This window comes from Harpia harpyja, chromosome 6 (assembly GCF_026419915.1).
Source record: "Harpia harpyja isolate bHarHar1 chromosome 6, bHarHar1 primary haplotype, whole genome shotgun sequence".
Lineage (NCBI taxonomy): Eukaryota > Metazoa > Chordata > Aves > Accipitriformes > Accipitridae > Harpia > Harpia harpyja.
Window position 1 is genome coordinate 42,884,602 of NC_068945.1, and position 21,606 is coordinate 42,906,207.

Genomic DNA, 21,606 nt, shown 5'->3' on the forward strand with positions numbered 1-21,606 from the left:
ACCCAGAGCAACCCAGACTGATTCTTTTGGGTATGCACACATCATTCTCAATGAAATTTCAACCGATGAACACAGCAGCAAAATCCCTACTCACTTTAGAGGAGTTAAGATTCCACTCTAGCAATGTCCTCTGTATGTACAGCTTTACAGACAGCGGAAGGTACTGTCTTTCAGAGACAAATAACATTTATGCTTTTGATCATTGGTCAAGCAAAATCAAATCCAGAAATTTTAGTGAATAATTTTAACGAACTTTGTGTTTGATATAACAAGCTTTTCATAGGCTTTGTTATGAACCTACAATGTGTGACAAGCCAGCCCTCTATGTGCAGCAGGCTGATGTTAAATGTTTTAACAAAAAGACTGTCAAATTGGATTATTTCTTGCTATTATATAATCATTATTGGTAGACATTATGCAGATGGAAGTCATTCAAAGATGTTTTAAAATACACACATATGTTTCTCTCAATTCTAGTCCAAATTGCACCAACACAATTTCACTGGCTGCAGTGCAATCAAGCTGTGCAGGTATGAAAAAGGACCAGAACCACTCCCCTGCCATTTTTCCTTGTCATCCTTACCATGATAAATGTACCAATATTTTGTGGGAAAGAAGTGGCGGGCTTACCAAATGCTGTGCTCCATCCAAGGAAACTCAGAATGACAAGATTATCGGCTTTGCTCCTAAATGTAACACACTATAGAAGAGTCTAGGCTTTTTCAGTCAAATTCCCTGGTGAATGTAAAAAAAGGAGGGAGGGAAGCACTTTTAATCCTTTTCTACAGTGCTTCTAAAAGCAGCAAAAAAAGTCTTTTTTTCCAGTGATGTTACTGATAGTGTACCAAGTTGCAATAACAGCATTTAGTATCAAGAAACCCTACTGTACCATCCTGTGTTATACATCTCCTGCTTACATCATAAAATTTACAAATTAACACATTACTATTACAAATACTGTGCTTACAATTTTTTAATGCACCATTTGTGCAATCAAGATTCTGAGAACTAAAAAAAAAAAATCTAAAACTGTACTGAAAATAGTATTTTGTTATAAGTTGAAGTTTAGCATGACTTACAAGATAGTCACCTGGATGCTTACTGTCATGCTAAAAGTAAGCAAGATGATCCAATTCATAATTCTGTTATCTTGAGTTTAAAAGACAGAAAATAAGCTATTCATACTAACCCTTCAAAAGGAATATTGGAGTATTGTATAATGATTTTTTAAAATCTTTTCATTGCACAGAGGAGTTCTTTTTACTTTCCTGTACAAGAGAGAAAGTGAAATCAACAATACAACATTTATATTGGCAAGGAAAAGAAGATGAAAAGGAATATTAAATATTTAATGACTGAAGGCATATTAAAAGTAGTGATTTAAAAAAAATTTTGTTATTGCTTAAGTATAGCTATTACTTTTGTTAGGGAGCAACATACAGGTTACTTCCTAGAATGTCTTCAGTTTTAAAAAAATATTTTAAAAGCAGTGTGGAGTGTAGAGCTATCGCTCCTACCTTCCACAATGGGAACACCAAATTGCATGAGTGGCTTGCACTGCACTGCCTGACAGGACAATATTGGAGTGCTACTTGATTACAAGCTACTCTCTTGGGCTTTTAAAATTGAAACTTAAGGCAGTAATAATATGAGTATACTGAAGAATTTAGTATAAATATTTTTTACTCAAAACTAGGGCTCTAAAGTATTTAATAGTCTGCTTTTATGAATTCTTACCTTAATATTCATTTATGTCACAGTTATGTCACTGCTTTAAAAGACAGTGATGTTATAAATATTCACTGTGTAAGGTTTACTTTTTTTAAGTAAAACTCAATTTCCACAACACTGCAGAAGTTAAAACACACAAGGAAGATTAACTGCACAGTTGGAACAGGGTTTGAGATAAGAATTAGTGCCTGTTTGAAAGAAAACAAAATAATAATAAAAAAATGCCAGCAATAACGTCAATTTCATAGAAACTAGTGTCCCCTCCCTTCGGGGGTCACCACCTTCGGAACCGATCCCAAGCAAAACGGCCACCACGGCGGTTTTACTGCCCTAAACTTTGCATGTCGCCACCAGGCCGAGCACTTACAGCCTGGTTTTGGACCCGGCCACCCCGCTCTCACGACGGCGGTCAACCAGGCGATTAACACGGGCTGATTAGCGCCGGTCGGTCCCCGGGCGGGTTTCACCGCGCCGGGTCTGGGATGCGCCGGGCGAGGGTAGAGCTGCCGGGCTGAGACGGGTCTGACACTGCACGGGCGAGGAGCCGGGGGCCGGCTAAAGGAGCAGGCCGCCCGAGGGGATGAACCCCCGCTCCCCTGCCAGGGGCTCGGGCCGGTGAGCGGGAGACAGGAGCCCACCGCCCGCCACGGGGAGCGCAGCCTCCGCCCCACACCCTTTTAACGGCTGACACCCTTTTAACCGGCGTCGAAAACGCCACACGGGAGGAAGGAAGGAGAAAGCAAGCTCCGGGCGGGCCCGGCAAAGCGTTAAAGATCAACATTTCCCCCCCCGCCCTGGTCTCACAGGTCCCACAGCCCGGCCGCTATCACCACCTCAGCCCGCCCGCAGAGACGGGGCGCAGCCGCCCTCGCCGCGGCAAGCGGCGGGAAAAGGGGGGTGGGTGGGTCGGAGAGAGAGAGGCGAGACCGGGGAGCGGACCCCCCTCCGTGCCCCCTCACGGGCGCCGCACGCCCACCCCGCGCCGGGGCAGCGGGAAGGAACAATGGGGGAGAGAACCCGCCACCCCCCCGCTGAGGGGAAGAGGGAGGCCGGCAGGGAGGGAGACCCCGCGCCCCTCTCTCTTCTCCCCCGGGGCGGGACGGGACGGGGCTCGGCTGCGGCGGGACCCGCCGCAGCCGAGCCCCGTCCCGCCCCGGGGGAGAAGGAGGGCGGAGGGACGGAGCGGGGGAGGCAGGTCTCCAAGCACCGCTTCGTCCCATCCCCACGGGGAGTCCTCCTCGCCCCGGCTGGGTCGAACACCCCCCCCCCCCGCCCCTCTCCCGCCAAGCCGGTTACCGCTGCCGTGGCCGCTGAGTCCCGCCGTCCGCCAGAGCCCGGCTCGCCGCTCGCACCCTCCGTCGCCATCTTCCCGCTGTAACGGCTCCGGCGCGGAGAGCGGCGCGGAGCCGAGTGGCGGCAGCCGCCGCCAGGCGCTTAACCCCCTCCCCGCCGGCAGCGAGCCCACCGGGAGCGGGGGCCGCTTAACCCCTCCGGCGCCGCGCAGGCGGAGCTGCCGAAGCCGAGCCGCCCCCTTCGCTCGGCTTTCCCCACCCACCCCCTTCCCCGTCCGCCATAAGGCGGCCCGGAGCCAGGCGGAGGAGGGGGAGTGGGACCCCGCCGGGGGCTGCCGGCGCGCAATGGTGGCTGAGGGGAGTGCTCCCGCCAGCCGCGCTGCCCGGGCCCCACGCAGGCACTACTCTCCTCCCTTCCCTCCCCCGTGGCTTGGGAGCAGGAGAATGAAAGGAAGGGTTATGGACGGGGCGGGAAGAAAAAAAAAACAAACAAAAAAACCAGTTTTTTTACAGTGGGCTTGGCTCACCTGACCGGTGAGACCCTTAAACCAGCTGAAGCGGTTGAGGGAAGGGCATCTCTTTGTCTCTTTTCTCTTGGGGGTGCTGACAGAGGGAGTCACCTCTCCCTGCCCCGATCCCCGTGGAGGGGCTGGGGGAGGACAGTTCTGCCGCCAGCCCTTGCTTACCGGCTTATTTTCAAGGCAGGGTGGCTTCAGAGCCCATGCGAGGGTGGACCTTCATCCAGGCCCAATGTGTGAGGCCCAACGCTTCGGCACCTCTCAGCCCCAGCCCTCGAGCCCTCCCTGGCCCCGGGGCTGCTCTTTGCTGTTCCAGGTGGGTACCGAAGCCAAAGGCTCTTCTAACTCCTCTGGAGGAAGGTTTGGGCTGCTGAGCTGAACCCGCTACCACACAGGCTAAACGTTCCCCTCCATCTGTGCCACACTGTCTGCCTCCAGGGGATGTTCCTCGAGGTCTTGCCCCACTGCTTTCCCGCCAGCAATGGGAACCTACCTGGTGAGCTATACACCAAAAATGGATCCAAATGTACCCTCCTCTGGAACCAACTTATATCCATTAGAAGCTGAATTTGCAACACTGTTTACTCTGCAGCCACCTACAACTTCCACCAACAGCAGGCTCCTCTGAGCCTTGCCAGTCTCCTTTGACAGGGCTGCTTCAGCTCCAGGTTCATGCTGAACTCCCTTGGCACCACAACCAAACAGAAATGGGCAATGCCTTCCCTTGATCAAAGACAGCAAATGTTCTTCTAAGCATGCTGTGCCTAAGGATCTAAGTAAAAACACGCACGAACCTTTTCCCCTTTACGTTACCTGAAGGGGAACTGATAAGTGGTAAGTAGAATGAACTTCAACCATAACGTAAATGTACACTGAACAGTGAGTAGAAGGCAGTGTATAGGATCCATTACAGGGCACGTAAAATCCAGTCAAACAGATGCTTTCTGGGTTTAGGGTTTGTTTTTCCTTAAAAATCATCTAGCTCTCCTCCTACTCAAGTTTTACACTTTTTATAAGTATAGTGAGTGTTTGCATCCTTTCCACCAACGAAGCTGAGAAACTCCATTGATGACACAGAGCCTAAACCAACTTGTTTTTCTCACTTCCCAGAACTCTAATACCATTTAATTGGTTTTAGGATATATTGATGCTCGCTTACTGTATTGACAGCAAAGTACCATACATTACTCATAGTTATTATTTATATAAATTTTGAGGAGTATGTGGTGCTTTGCCATCAAGAAACTCAATGAAAAGTTGTTTGTTTCCTATGGACTTTGTCATACTTACTTGCCTCCAAAATGGTTTTAAACACTGGAGATCTTAAACTGGTTTGAGAATATCTTTTCTCTTACTGATTCCTGTCTACCATTATCATTGCCAGTATTTCCCTGATGTTTTAGAATCATCTGCTGACCATTACAGTTACTTATGTGTCTTTCTAAGTGAGTTGGTACAAAATATGCATACAACATACTGTGTAAGTACTATTTTTGTAACTCCATCCACATCACAGCAATGATGTAGCAAAGGCTGCACCATTTATCTCTTGCTCTGCTGAGATCATAAACTCTGGTTTAGCTGATATTTTATCAATTACCAAGTGTACATTTATCAAAATAACAATGAATATTAGATTAGTCATAGCTTTCCATCTCAGACTTGAGAACTGATCTCTCTTTCCTCATCTGAAGGTAAATTTAGAATGATTTCTGAGAGAGATGGGGGTGCTCAGATCTCAGCCAGCAAAAATTTAATAGGATAGATGGACCAGCAACACTTCAGTTAAAAGCCCGCCCTCAGACAACTAATATCCAGCACATCATCCCAGCATTGGAATCAGTTTGACCTGCTGTTGTGGTCAAAAAGATGACAGACATGCTTTTGAAGGAGGAATGATCTATACTTCTTCTTTATGCCGTGAAATGAATCATCACAACATTTTGAAAATATTATTGATTTTTATAATTGTATGAGCCTGTACTGCATATTTGTGTTTCTTCACTCTTTCCCCTAATGACAGCAACAAGGCTTACTGTTGGCATGAGAGCGCTAAAATCCATATTAGATATCACCAGTCGCTACTGGGAGTAGATTCTCATGCTGCATAGCAATTGTTGCTGCATCATCAGTGATGGTGGTAGGGCCCAAATGTCTTTGAGGTTTTACTGCATGAAGAACACGTTTGGACTTAGGATCATCTTCAAAGTAGGAAATGTTTTTTCCTTGATTGTTAGTACTACATCACTGGACAAGGTCTTACTTATTCTCTGGTTACTCTGTTTATGCTGCTGACATCCCGTCCCAGAACTGGCTTTAAATCCTCAGTAACATAGCATCTACGCACATAATAAATGAGTTCAGAGAGAAGGACAGCATGACTTCGTGACTGCTACCATAGTGCACTGTCATTGCTATGCCTGTATTATACAGGGTAAAACAGCTCTTTAACGCATGGCTAAGCCAGAGCCCTTGTAGGAGAAGAAATTGCCTGTGCTTTTACAGATAATTTTATCACTACAATAAGGCAAAGAAGTTGCTTTTCTCGGAGGAAGGTGCTCACTGTTTTACTACTAGCACGTAGCTGGCAAACTGAATGCAATTAACTCTTTTTCTGCTGTTCCAGTTTTACTTGGCTTGAGTGACATAAAGGAAGGACCAAGCCTAGGAGCGGGCCTTACAACCGAGCTTTAAATGTATTTCTTTCCTATGATTAGAGAACTGGCACCCAGTGGTGGAATGTCCACACCTTACAGGATGCAGCTGCTGGACTGAATGGTGCTCATTCCCTCCATTAGCACACAACTGCTGTGACTGATAGAAAATGCATGCCTTGGCTTTACATTGGCAAGGAAGAAAACTGCTGCGTATCTAAAATATACAGTGTATTGAGGCTTTTCCGCCTTGGTACTAACCATTTGCATGAAACAGAAAAATGCAAAATGGTATTTTATTCACCCTTTTCTAAAAAATAAGCCTGTGTCTGAATTTAAAGCAAGCAGGAGACACTAAAGTCCCAAGATAAACTTTTACAGAATATTGGATATCTGAGAAAGAGTAATTAATCATTGTATCATCGCAATCTTTTCAAAGGTCACCCCAGTCCTAACTTAAGGCACTTCTGCCATCACCCTCATAGAGGACTCATCAAGCCAAGCCAAACAACATAATTCAAATACTGCACTGATTACCTCTTCAGGGAACTTTGGTCTTGGAGACCTATAAGCAATACAGAGCACTGATAACTGAACCATTAGCTTGGGTTTTGTGAAGAAGGGGCTGCTTTCTCTGGAAGATGGCACACCACTGCCTGTGTGAAATTCAATAGAAAAAGAATCAATATTCTAAAAGGCATGTTGGCTGCTTCTGAGGATGTTAAATTAACATCAAAAAGAAAGGTGAAAAGGAGACAAAAATCAAAGCGTTGAGAACAAAATGGAATCTCCAGTAGGCATCAACAGAAGAGATGCTTTAATTGACTATGCACAAGGAGCATAGCTAATAAATAAAAAGTGTTGCAATTGTTGATTTATGAGCATAAATTCAACAGTGCTGCATATTACTATAAGCTAGTGATGTGATTCACATGACTGGAATGTTGAAAACTGGCTATAATCTGCTTAGCAAGGCACAAGTAGACAAAAAAAAGGGAAAACTATCAAAATAGAGTGTTCTGTGTGTCAGCATTACTGACATCTCAGGAAAGATTATTTGAATGTTTATGAATTGTGTTTTAATGTTTAAAGCATAAAATTAAATATTAGATAGTGCCTACTGCAAACCTCATACCATACTAAAGAACAAAATGACAAGATCCTTAAGTATCTTTTACATAGAAAGAGAAAACTGCTATCACTGAGGCTTCACGTTGAATGACATCATTCTGCCAATACTGTAACATCCTGGAAATGTTTAAAAATTACAGGTGACAATTCCAAAAGTTAACCTTGAGCAGGAGGATTCTGAGACCCCACTTTAACACAAGAAGAGGGAAAGCTAGCTCCAACTGGGATCTAAAATTTGAGTGTTTGCTGTGCCTAACTTTTAGAAATCTGAGACCAGAATAGAATCCAGAAACTAAAAATGGGTACAGCCTATGAATTTGAAACATTTATTTTAGAGAAGTCTTGCAGTCTGCGTTATGCATAAAGAAAAGATCACACACCAATCTCCCTGGAGTTGAAATCCATAAGCTTCTACTAGAGTATCAATATATTTCAAGTCTATGCTGTAATGTCTAAAAAAGTTGGATATTTGTGTGTTTTGCATGTGTTTCCCTATGAGGAAGAAAATGATAACTCATTTGCTGTCAAGGCAAAAAAGAGCGTACACCTTTTTAAATACTGGAAAGGTATAGGACAGTTAAAACTGTCAGACTGAAAATGTATGAAAACACTCAGAAATGCTAAAAGCCCTATGTTATTTCTCTCTTTCACTCATCTTCTCATGGGTACCAGTAAGGAATGTGAAGTAGATCCACAAGAGATTGCTAACTGAATCAATAAAGGTGCAGGAATCAAGAATTCTCAAAACCAGTTTCCCTGAGCAGGCATGATGACTAATGTACTTTTACAGGCATCAGCACTTCCAAGCAAAAAACACATTTGTTTTTCTGGACATAGGAGAAATGCATGCTGCTGTGAGCATATTGGCTGTAGTGGCAGGAGGCAGGGGAATTCATGCTGCAACTGCCAGACGTGGAAGAGTTTGTTCCTTCACTGGCAGGAGTTACGCAGTGATCTGCAGTGCTGGGAAGTACACTACCTCATTTTGGAATTTAACTCTTAGCCCACAAATCACTACACCATGAAATTAATTTTTTCAGTGATTGTTAAATCACCTAATTGCAGAATATTTTTTTTTCTTTTTTTTCCCTTTGTTTTGAGAAAAAAATCCATTGCTTACTATACCTACTGTTTTGGCATTTCTCCCTTTTCATTATGCAAAAGGTTAATTTTGAAATTTTCTTATGCCACTGACATCCTATGAACAAAATTGGATCACTAAATGCCCCCCTGTAGGGATGAAGCTGTACCACTGCCAAAATGGACCTCTGTATCTCAGAAGAAACTCGGCTGGAATTGAAATGATAGTGCACACAGCGGAGGCTGTCCTCTCTGCCAAAGCTCAACTATTGCTCTGAGAGCTTACTGTGCGAGTGCAGCACTGTATGTGGGCATTCAGCACATGAAACAGCTTCAAGAGGACCTTTACTCTGTAATTGTAGAAATAAAATCTCAAGGGAGGTTAAACAATTCATTGCCAAGAAGGATCAGTCTCGGTAAGGTGGTAACTATCTTAGCACTTGGATTGAGCTTCTATACGGTGACTTGGTAATGAAATGTTTGTATTGAAATGCTCCACTAGGGAGAAATTCCCCTGCTAATGAAACAAAGCTGCTTCAATAGGTTGTTAGCTCCACCACTGACACTGTAGAGCCACAGCCCAGGAGAATTAGCTCCTGTGCTGCTGACACAGAACAGAAAACATTGTGCTGAGGAGTTAACTCCCTCCTGGAACACAAGCATTTGCTAGAATAAAGGAAGAAATTTGCTTGCCTGTAGGAAAGTGATGCACTTACTCACTGATGCAATTCAATTTTCACAATGTAACTTTATTTATACTCTCAAAGTTGAAAAATAATTCTGTGAAAAGACAAGAGATCTGAGAGTGTGTGTGTTCCATAAACTGAACTAATGTGATCATATTGGCAAGACTCACAGTGACCTGAACTAAAGATAGGCAACACATGTGTAAGTCTGTGGTTCAAATTTATGGGTAACACAAGTGCTGATGTATGTTTTAATCAGAAAAAAAAAATCAGTAAGACAGACTTTTATTGTGAATTCACAAGTAAAAAAGGTGAAATTATAATTCATGTGGTATTCAGTATGTGTGCAAAATTCACTTATTTACATGTAAATGAGTCAGACAGAGGAAAAGCAATGAACAGGAGAGAGATAACCCTGTCTAGTCTTTCCTGTCAAGCACAAGCATCTTTCAATGTGCAACTGCACTGAAATACTTAAGTCAGGGATTAGGGATTCTGCCTTTGCTGTACCATTTAAATTCTGGATATCCATAAGATTACCTTTCATTAGAATTTTGCTCAGCATGTCCCTCAAGATTGAGATGTTTTACACCGTCACTTAGATTAGATGGGACTTTGGTCTCTAATGTGTCATTTTGCCTACCTTAGTGGGAATTAAGTGGGAATGAAATTCAAAAAAATGAGTATGAACCAGCTGTGTTGCAAAAATGAAAAAAGCGTTTAGGGTCCCGAGTTTCATCAACTCTCAATGGATGCTGGGGTCTCTCCTGCCTTCTGTGGCTTGACAATTTCCTCTGAGATTTCAAAACCGGGCATGAATATAAAACCAAAGCTCTACAGAAGATCTGCTGCAGCCAGAAATCTGTATGAATATAATGACTTTACAAAATATCTCAAAAGACTGAATAATCTTGCTGCAGGACAAAGGCAGAAAAAAAGGAAAGTCAGTGGATTTAAAATGAGGAATATTTATGTAATATTTGATCTTTGTTATTTTAAAACAACTACAAAATATGATTCATAGAAACACAGGACTGGATTACCAATCAGTTAGTCTAACTTCTTCCAGATCCTAGCAAACGTATTACACAGTCCTGTCAATAAAATGATTACTTTAAAATCAGATTTTTGCTGTATCTTTTCTATTCAAATAGTGCTGAATGTGTTAGCTTAAAACTATATAAATTCTGCATTATTTATGACAAAATTAAATATGTCCTGATACTGGTGACTTTTCCTTAAGGGCTATCAAATAAAATAGCAGCTACTAATTAAGCACCACAATATCTTTCTGAGTCTGAAGATATCTGAGCAGTAATTTGAATGTAAAAACAAACATAAAGGAAAGCTCAGTGACTTGCTAAGGACCACAGAATAGTTCAGAAACTGTAACTGAGAAAGAAAACCCTGGAATACTGGTTTCCAGCCTCTTGGCCTTATTGAAGTGACCATCTGAGTAAATATATACATTTAATGAAATGAGATTCAGATGTCTCTGTGCCAAGATAAAGAGATTGCACTGGAAATGAACTGGTACTTAAAAAAATGGCACTATCAAAAAGGAATGCGTTCACAGCTGGGAAAAAAACTGCATTTCAGTGAAGTTTGTTCTACTCTGCACTGTACATACTGCTGAGATAGAACAGTATTTGTATAAAAACACTTCACAGACCAAGTCCTCTTTTAAATTTAATGTCTGGTTTGTCCAAAAAAACAGTTGATGATTGTAAAAAAGTCAGCCCTGTCACGGAGGGGAAACTATTCCAATTAGAAGTAGAAATAAACCCACAGAAACACTTCCTTTGGAAACAAGACTCTGGTTTTGGAGGATAACAAGAGGATAGTGGTCGTATTTTTGATCATAAAAGATATCCCAAAGTATAAAAAAATCAGCATGTGCAGCATTTGGCTTCTGTTTAGCCTTTGAAAAGGCTTTTCAGGCATGCAGCCTCTTAAGGGAGATTTGTTTGGCAGAGATCACTCTAGAAACAACCAGAACAGAGCAGCAGCCTAGAACAAAGCCGCTTCTCACCCATGGCGGTAGGGAAGGATCCCTCTCCTGCCTTTATTTGAGGCCCCTCAGGAAGCCTACGGGATGCTGGTTGCTAGGCAACACCCAAAGCAATAGTGTTTATAGCATTAGGTATTAATTATTGTCATGGGCCTTTTCCATGGAAGATCCTGAGAATATGCAATTAGACACGTCACAGGATAAGTAATTTTGCATTCTGATGGACAAGCATTATTATCTGCAGAAAATTCAGAATATGACAAATTGTTCAAAGGTGACTGTGCCAAGCCTAATATTTTCTTTTTGCAGTGCTGTTTTTTTGTAATTGCAGCAAGGGATTTGAGCAACAATATGGTTACAGTAAGCTGTTTAAAGGTTCTGAACTAGAATATAATATTGCTTCATTTGTTTCCCTGATTAAAGTGCCTAGCCCTAAACTGATCTTTACCAGCACTTTATTTTAAGTAATACAGGTCAGTAGTTGAGAAAAAAAAAAAAAAGGAAGCCTTAGAATATGAATATGAGAGAAATAAAATAAAATAAAATAAAATAAAATAAAATAAAATATTTAATAGCAGCTGCATGTTGCAACACAGAAGTAGAAACAACTCAACAAACCAAATCTTGTGAAAGAGGAAAGGTTTGGTCTGGTAGTGTTGTCCTTGAGATAAGTTTCTTCATATCATTCATGACACTGGCTTGTATTTATGAGAAAGGAGAGCTGCTCTTCCTTCTCTAACATTGCCTACCTAGTTAATCATTGCTAGCATAACAGGTCATATACATGGTGCATTCCACTTTTAAGGGGATGTTTATCCATTGTATGAGACAGGTTATACCCCCTGAAATGAATTGGGGCAGCCAAGAAAAGACTCCAGTTAGTGCAAAGAAAAATGGAATTCACGCTAAAGCAAATCATTACCGAAGGTGAAAACATAACCAGCAGCATATTGGAAACTTCTGTGAAGTGACAGTGACAAAATGTAATCAACACCAGAGCAAATAAACTACTGTCTCAGCACGCAAACTGAGTAATAAGAAAATTAGAGAAAGAAATGCTTAGACTTTTATCAATTACTGCAAGAGAAAAAGTGCTATTTATTTTCCAGTTGAAAAAAGAAGTTGAGATTGTGGATGGCTCAAGGAGACACTAGTAAGAGGTGGTGTGGCTGAAAATCTTTGTATGCAAAAGGATGCCTTCTCTCATGTCTTGAATATGTTCACATTTGTGCAGAGGGAAGAGTGAAATGCAGCAAAGGGGAATAGGAAGCACTTTGGTTTGTCCCGCCTGTAGATGAGGCACAGGATAGAGGGTAAAGCTCCCATTCTGTTTCCTGAGTCAAATCTCTTTCGATGGATATGTGGCAGAAAACTGTCATGAATATTGATGTCTGCTAATTTGCCTCAGGATGCTTCAGAAATTGAAACACTACTGTTAAGGAAGAAGCCGCTGCCGAACCATGCACATACCAATCAAGGAGTCGCACACACACCACCTGAAACTTGAACTGCTCGGACCGGAGTCCCTTTGCAGCAGGCGACTCCAGTGAGCCGACAGGTGCCCCTTTCAACTCCTCACACACACACACGCTTGGGCACTGCTTCTGCCCTCAGGCTCAACCTTAGGTTCCCCGAAGCAGAATCTCTACTCAAGGCATTCAAAAAAACCAAGCGTAATTTATTCTATCTATGGTGCACAAATTTAGACAGCTCGAGCTGGGTGCCTCCGGAGAGGGACTCCAAACACTAAAATCCCTGGGCAGTTATACCCTTACACTCTAAGTTCCCATCCCTCACACCATAGTCTGGTCCAATAGCAATATTCAGGTCTTCTTCTCTCTCATTGAGTCCTTTTTCTCATCTCTTAGTGGGTTCTTTCTCTTTCCTGCTTTTTAGGCTAGTGGTTACTACGTCTCCTTTTTCTGGCTCAAACTGGTTCTGGGGCTTTCCGAATCTTCTTATTCTATATCAGAGAATAGGGCAACGTTAAGCTAAAGCATTAAACAAGCTGTGAGTTCTGCTTTATCATGAATGACTACTTTTAAGCAGCTAAACAAAGTCCTTAAAGCCCTCCAAAACATATGAACAGCCTCTATAATTGTTATGCATTTCTGTGCTATTATAGCCTCACGATCTTATCCCATTATTGCCACGAGCTCTTTATGTCTCATTTGGGTGTTGTCCACATGCTCATGCAGCTCAGCTCTGCCACCTTCCACAACACTAGCCAGACTGGTACTGTGCTGCTTCAAATGCTCTTAGAGCATGCTAGCGAGCAAAATTATCAGGCAGGCAACAAAATTATAAAATCAGAAAAAGCCTGAACCTGTCTTTTTCCAGTAGGCAGTGAAGAGTCCGGACATTCAATTTCGATCAAATGGGGGCAGAAGGCATGAAAATTTCACAGCTGTCTCCATAGCAGTTCTCAGCTCCAAAACATGACTGCCCAGTTGTTGAGGCTGCTGGCTGTTTTTCTTTTCACAGCTTCCAACTGGAAAGGCATGAGGAGCAGTCATTTCATTCACCATTTTGACAGGCACACAAATGAGACAAAATTACTATCCTTTGGCCATTCATAGTGACAAATGTTTTTCCATGATAGCTAGAAGAACATTATTTGGAACCTGTTTTTCAAAAGCATAGTATCTTACCAATAGTATGTATACTTTTTAATGAAATGGTATGTTAGGGAAATCAGTTATTGTAAAAAAATGAAAAGACTGTTCCACAAAGACATGCTACAGGCAGAGAAATGTAGAAATTAAATTAGTCTTTTTGAAAAAGAAAACTAACATACTGTAATTTTATAATGAATGTGAATGCATATGTTGATAACATCCTATTGCTCAAACATTTGTCATATGGAATATCTTTCTATCAGCTAGCAGAGATTTTCCTTTGGTAGCACTTCCAAAGCAGGTGGATTTGTTGTCACTGCCTAGTTCTGAGGAGCCAAGGATGTACTGCATGATGGCAACCACAGATTTCAGGCTAGCTCAGGATGTGTGTCTCTACTAGAGCCCGACCAATACAATTTGTTTACGTGACAGAACTCACACAATAGCCTACAAATATGTGTGACACATCCTGCCTTATTTGTAATGCTGGTTTTTGACTACCTGCTGCAATCTTAGGAATCTTCATAAAAACTTCCTCCTCTTTTCCTGTTATTTGTTTGATCAATGTGTTTGTCTTTTCTCTCACCTGTCTGATTTGAAAGCATTAGATAAAAATGGAAATGAACTGTGCATTGATGTTCTCTATTTTTCTTACATTTCAGGGTGTAGCTATATTACTTGGAATTACTCTGCAGCATTTCTAGTCATTTGACACAGTGAACCGTGGGCCTCGTTATTTATTTACTATTGTATATCTTCTTCACTTCCTTCATTTTTCTCATTAGAAATAGTTTAGATTTGTTTTATGATTCTTTGATCAGAAGTTCTCCTGAGTCAGCTACCGTATTTAGTTACAGACTCAAACTAAAAACTTCATCTCGTTTCCACTTCAGTGTCTGTCTGTGATATTGTTATGCTTAATCCAGTTGTCTTCAGCAATGTTTTCTCTCAGGCCCGGATCCACAAAGAGACCTGGGTCTCATTGCGCAGCAAGCTAGAAGCTAGCTTTGGAGGTGCCTGAATCCAGCAGCAAAATCACTTTGAGTTAGGAATTTACACTTATGAAACTGGTTATTTAGGGGAAGAGGCAGCAGCGACGGGGCTTTTTAAGGTTCTGAAGTCTCAGTCCCACTTTGTGGATATGGAGTTTAGAGAATCTGAACATGAGCTGTTCTAGGTGTAGAGTGATTTCACTTTCTTTTGTATCCTTGAACTTTGTCAGAGTTAACGTAATAAAATTTCCTATTTATTGGAGACCAGATTCTTGGCTATTGTACGAAATGAACAGCCGAAAGAACAAAACAATGCCAATGCACATCAACTGCAGACCTGACCCCAACCTGCAATTTGCTTAAGCCCGGTACAGTATTTTTCAGTTACAGTATTTTTCAGTGACCTATTTAAAAAAAAATAAGCAGCCTATCAAAGATTTCAATTCAGTGTTCCACAGTGCTGGGAAATAAGCGCTTAAACCACTTGTCCCCTCTAGTTCACTTTTTCTTACAGCTTTGCTGAAGGTTTTACTATTATTTAACAAAAAGAACCATTCTTGCATGGTTTAGCCAGCAAGATTACAACAGGAAAGAAATCACGTGTTCTAAGAGCTGAGAGAAACACAAAAGCAAATGATAACTGGTCCCTGCCCTGAAAATTCTGAAATAAACATTTTTCCTCTCATCAGAGATGTTGCTTTGGGGAGAGGCTTTGTGAAGTCCTTAAGTCTGTTTCTAATGCATGTACCTTCACTAGAACAGCTAGCAATATTTGTGGTGGGGCTAGAGATGGACGCAGGTTCAAACTCCAATAACCTTCTCTGGGGTTTCAAGTTGGTATGACAGGTTCTTATTAACTGAAGGGTTATAAACATGACATTCAGTAGCTGTACCTCAATTTCTATCCCTGCAAACTCATTCTCATTACCTTTTTTTATCCCCCATGGACGTTACTGAAAAGTAGAGCACAGTGATCATTAAGGAATACACTTGCATTCATATCTACCCATCCTCGCTACAAAACTTCACATTTTTCTAGTTGTCTTCCATTGAAATGGAAACATTTGTTGTTTGCTTTAATTTCCTTTGCAAAGGTTTACCTCAATATAATCTAGAATTCCAATACTTTTATTGAAAACATGATCTAAAATCAGAGAAAGTCAAACATACTTAAATAAACTGTTTGAACAACATCCTTGTTTTCATAATCAGTCTTAGCTAAGCTACATCAGGACATTACATTTTGCATTACTTGTGCTAGAAGAACAAAAAATCATTTCGAGGGAAAGTTTTGTCTTTACCTACTAGCCATCCCATTCAGTGACAAATTCTTTTTGAATTCCCTCCTTGTTTGGAAACAGAGGCCTCCTTCATCATACACACTTATAATCCAAGAGAACAAAAAATCATTATAGTGGCTACAGAAGTCTGAAAAGACAGATTGGTGTAGACAATTGTGAAGTGTTTTCAGTACATAGAATTAGAAAAGCTTATTTATCTGATTTACAGCTCCCTTCTTAAAAGGTAGATCAGAATATGAGATCTGCCCTGTGCTATACGCATGTTACAGTAAATAATAGCCACAACCTCAACTAAGCAGAAACAACAATAATGGATTTTCTGAAGACTTAGCCTTCTTTTTTTTTGTTCTTGCCCCTGGTGTAGTTTTTAGGACTCAATACTTCTGTCTCTGTAAAACTAGCATGCGCTGACTTTTTAACTTCCATATCTTTTAGATTTTTGTTTCTGAGTGCTGTACTGAAATTGTCTATTTTTTCTACCTATTTTCCTAATTAGTGTTTACTTATGCTCTGTTTTCCCAACATAATGGCACATTAATAGGCAGGAACATAGTACAGTTTGTCAGACTGTTCTAAATATTCTGGCAGTTTTAGAAACTTGTTGGTCTCATTGGCTGCATATAAATATAATGACCTACATGATGCAGGAATGAAAGAAACACAGTTGAAAATAATGCGCTCATTGACGTAAGTAAACCATGAGTGATAGGAAATGAGCCTACACTAGTGGTGCCAAGATCACTATAGAAACAGAATGATCTTGTGGCAAAATTCAAAATGCTAATCAACTGAAGAGAGGCACAAAGTCTGTGAGTGCAACAGAGGAGAAGGAAAGCAGCTACCAATGCCTCTACTGACAAGGCAGTAAGGAATCCCACCACTTAAATTGCCATACCAATGTTTGTGGTTCCCATTGCTCCACATGGGTGGAACCAAAGGAGGTAAAACTTTTCATGCTGGAGTTACAGTCACTCACCCTTCTATATTTGTTCCAACTCTACTGCCACAAAGCAGGTATTGTAAACCTCATGTGATCATCTGGAGAAGTTTATGTATGTGGTTCCTCTGTGTACATGTGTGTTAAACCATAGGATCCACTTTGAACATGGAACTTCTCAGCCTCCTGTGCTTCCCTGTCACATGAGGTAATGGGAAAACCCCTATATCCTGTATGGAGATGAAAAGATGTGGTCTCTGAACTTCTGTGATGATCCATTCCAACAGGATACCCTTGAGTGACAGAAATGGTCGCTACTCAAGACAGATTTTTCAAATCTGGACAGAGCAATGGATTTTTTCCTGAGATCTTTGATCATTTCATCTGGCTGATCATAAAATCAGCTGAAATAGAAGTCTAGCAAATATACAAGGTAGATTTTCAACAGATTGCTTCAGAGGAAGCTTAATCAGGAAAGCATAGAGGGAAGTGGATGGACTGACTAGAGGTGAAGCCATATATTAGAAACGGAAAAGGAATCTGGTCTGAGCTTAGAGAGTGCTTACTCTGAGGAAGAAACTGAGGAACAAAAATACATCCTAATATTTTGTTGTTTTATTTTAAGTGCCAAGTAAAGTTTAATTGTAAACAAAGGTCCCAATCAGAGGAAACTTTTAGAAAGGGAAAGCAACTGGATACTCAGTGATAGCCACCAAAGGCTTTGGACCCCTAGGGCATGTGGACCAAAATGACTTTATAAGAAGGTTCAGCAGACACAAAGGAATTGTTTCAGAGAGGCTAAAGAAAGACCATACTCGCTCAGAGATGACCTAGATATTTTCCACTGAAATTTCCATTGTAAGCACCTTAACTAATGGAATACTAGAAAATTAATAATTAATGCTAGAAAACCATCATTCATTGCCACTGAAATGAAATCTTTCCATATGTTGAGAGACTCTAATCTTCACCATCTTCTAATAACTGGTAAAATTACATATTCCAATACAAAGCAAGAGCCTCCTTCAGCAAAGACCCTTTCTTGGTTAGATGCATCGGAGGCAGTGAAGGGACCATTATCATGTGGTACGCAAACAGCCTTGTTAGTTCATAGACTGGTATATGAGATAGAACCACACTTCTGCTTTCATCTTATTCTTCCCTCCCCTCCTATGCTCATCTGGGTTCCAAATTTAATGAGAGCTAGGCCTTTTCAAAGGGAGAGTACACTGATGCGCCTGTGGCATTCATATGCGGCTGGAGCTTCGTAGGTGTTTAGCAGAGGTTCACAGAGGTTTGAGCAAGTGATTGGAGATTCAACTGCTCTGCTCTTCCTTCACCATGCAATAAAGGTGGATCTCAGCCAAGTTCTGGCTAAATGTGAAGTGAGTACTGGTAGAGAAAAAATTTGTCATCTAATTTGATGTAACAACAATATTACAAAATCGCTAAGGCACTGCATAGAATATTGTCATTTTGGAGATAAAGTGTTTATTTTGTTATAGCCTGAGTTTTCTTCCAAGGGAGACAGGGTAATCTTTAATATAGGTAGTCTGTACAATTAGCTTTCTTTTTATTCCTTGTGTAGAAAAGTCACAACTATATATTTGCCTGATGACCGTTACCAAGAAATAGGAAGTCAGCAATGGCCACTCTTCTGATCAACTGTTTGTCACTTTATTGATCTATTTACTTTTCAAGTGAATTGTTGGTAAATAAGGAGTGCTTGTTGAAAGGCAGATAGCACAAATGCTTCCCAGCACTAAGATATCATGTATACAAAATGCCGAGAGCAAAATATTTCAATGTGGAAAAAAAAATGACAAGTAGTAATACAACTTGACTTCAAATTACACAGCATGAAGCCCATCACTTGAACTGCATCAGGAAAGATGCTGGCTGCCCACATCATCCTGTGATACTACTAAATCTAATAAGAATAATTGCAAGTCTAGGAATGCTTCCAAGTAAATTTGCTTAATGATCTTAAACTCTAAGGAAGAGATGTCCACCTATTGCTTAATTATTTAATCTATTAGAGGACATGTGCATAATGCAGCAGCTTATCTGTCTGTCAGTACAACTCAGCAGGAATATAACTCTCTCTAATTGTTCTGTGCTGCTTTCCCTTTTGGCTGACGAATCCAACCAAGGGCTCTTACAGCCTGCTAGGACACTAGACCTGCTCAGAGAGGCAATCACCATCTCATGCTGTAATTCAGCTACCCTGACAGATTACCTTCACTGGCAAAATAAAATAGTTCACAAACAGTAAAGCACCTTAACTGCATGGGGCTAGACTTGTCCCAGTCCTGTGGCTTCACTGATGGCTGAGGTGAACAGGTGTCCAGCCTCATCGTGCTGGGAGCTGCATGCAAAAGTACTCATTTTGACTTAGCTGTTCCATGATCATACTTGCAAACATGACAACATTTTCAGATTTTTGTACATGCACATATCTGTATTTATATATGTACAGGCACACACACACAAACATGCACGTAAAACATATACATAAAAAATCTGAAAGTTTAAAAAGCTTGCTTTTCATGGTAGGGCTGGGAAGACAGTTTTTGCAGATTTTTCTGTATCACGTCATACAGATAAGTGATCCATAGATATGTGTTTGTGCATTTTGTATGTTTATATGCACACACTATATATTAACGATCAAGCATTCATAAACTGCTATAAGCTTGGATCTGAATCCCTCTAAATTAACTCCTCTAGATGTTCAGGTGGTGATGCAGATCCTGTGTGAATGCCCACATCATGGGGCTATTCCAGCACGAAGGTATAGGTTTTGTCTTGCTTCCTCTGATGGTTTTGAAAAACTTCAATTTCGGTCAGATAAGGTGTGGGGTAAGGCTGAGGAACCTGCAAGGCTGGAAAATCATTTCCTGTTCTGATGTTCCATGTTCTCAGTTCAGATCCATGGAAATTAAGAAGCAGTGTAGCTACACAAATTAAGATAGCAGAGAATCAAGCTGTGAAATCGAAATGGAAAAGCAATGAGCCAGGTAAAATTTAGTCACACAACATAAAAGGTACACAATCTAGTCCCAAACTGACTTGTCTGAACAGGGAAAATAAAAAGTGATTGCTTTATTTGAGGTTGCTGGGATCCCTTTGAATCAGAATGCTTGGGGCTGCTCCTGAAGTTGTTAGTGGGCTTTCTCGGTCCTGCCTGCTTAACGACAGGAAGGCCCATACTGCAAACTCAACTGCCTGAGTTCTGTCAGGATCTCCAAACCATGGACTCTCTTCCACTCCTGAAGTCCTGGTGAGGTAACTATGCCAAAGCAGTTAATCCACAGCCTGTGGAACTGGTGAAGCTGGGTTTCTTATGGGTCTGTGTAGTATATCCTTTAAAATACTCTCACCACAATACACTCAGCTCACCCTTAGGTTCCTTTGCCTCGCTGCCGTGATACCTGTTGTCCTCTAGCTTCCCCTGCAGTACGCGCAGCCTTCTCCCAAAGCCCCATACCCTCTCTTCACACCACAGCAGTCCTCCAGCCTGCCTGCTGGTGTTAACTTAGCTCTCCCCACACCAACACTTCTCATAAGCCCAAGCTATTTTTTTGGCTTTTAGCTGTGCAGCCTGGTAAAATGTTCATGCTAACGTGGCAGTCACGGCATGCCTGCTGATTGACCAGCTAGATGCTGCTAAAGACATTGCGTTGAATTGTCTCTGTCTTTACTTCAGAGGAAGCACCAGTTGGGTCTCTCTTTAATCAGCATCTAGATTTCAGTGTAGACATTTGTTGTATTTGAGATCTCTAGCCATCTGCTATACGGGGCTGAAATTGGTCAAGGAGTACCAAAAATAATGAGGAGAAGGGAGAGGGGGGGAACTGCCTGCCAGGCAGCTAAAAGAAGAAACAAAGGGTGTTACTTTGTAAAGTTAATGTCCTTGGAAAGAAAGGCTGGAAAATCAAGTGAGGATGCCTCAAAACAGACAAAACTAAGTCTACCGTATGTTCAGAGTTGCTTAGGAATGATCCTTTGGCTTTGCTCCAGGAGCCCTGCAGTAAAAAACACAAACCTAGGCAGCCAGTAGCCTATTCCCAAATGAAAGGGAGGCTGAGAGCAGACCTCCTCTATATCTTTTATATTTATGGAAGGACAGTGAAGTGGTAGCCTGCTGCCAGGAGAGCTATTCACCAGCGTGTGATATTATTTGAAGTGTCTGATGAAAGCAACTGATTTTTTCTGTAAGTTTGAAAAGAGAAAGCCTAACTGCCATAGGAGCCAAAAAGCCAAAGACTAGGCTGTGTCTTCAGTAGTAGCTCTGGGCAAAGTAACCTACTCCTTCCAGGAGCAGCCCTTGGAGGTGGTACATCTCTGACGCACCGTGCTCTCCTTCTTCCCCTTGAATATGGGACAGAGAAAATTATCATGAACACCTCTATCTAGTAGCTGCTCTGGTCTCTCCCATGTGGGAAAGGAATGAGGTAAGGAGATCTTACTCTTGAGCAGCAGCTGGAGCCCAGGCTGAGAAGTTCTTTTAAGGTCAGAAAGAAGTCTTTTCCCATCAGTGTGGACAAGAGCTAGGACAAGTTGGGTCAAAACAGTATAATATATGATAATAAAGATGTTCTACAATGTCTCGAGTTACAAGCATATTTTCATCTGAAACTAAAGAATCTAAT

General features: G+C 41.5%; 1 protein-coding gene across 5 annotated transcripts in view; it reads right to left on the bottom strand.

The window, feature by feature from the left end:
* Positions 1 to 21,606, bottom strand: part of CTTNBP2 (cortactin binding protein 2) — a 140,241-nt gene that overhangs the window by 86,286 nt on the left and 32,349 nt on the right. For 2 of the 5 annotated variants that reach the window (XR_008235580.1, XM_052789748.1), the window contains exon 1: positions 3,028 to 3,272. The exons of 1 other annotated variant lie outside the window; for it this stretch is intronic. Coding sequence is in view for 2 of the 4 variants with exons in the window: in XM_052789748.1 (XP_052645708.1) it covers positions 3,028 to 3,096 (69 nt within the window). In the remaining 2 variants the exon portion in view is untranslated. Of the gene's footprint in view, positions 1 to 630; positions 736 to 3,027; positions 3,273 to 21,606 lie in introns of those variants that run through there. 2 more of the 5 variants (XM_052789746.1, XM_052789743.1) reach the window with 2 other exon arrangements.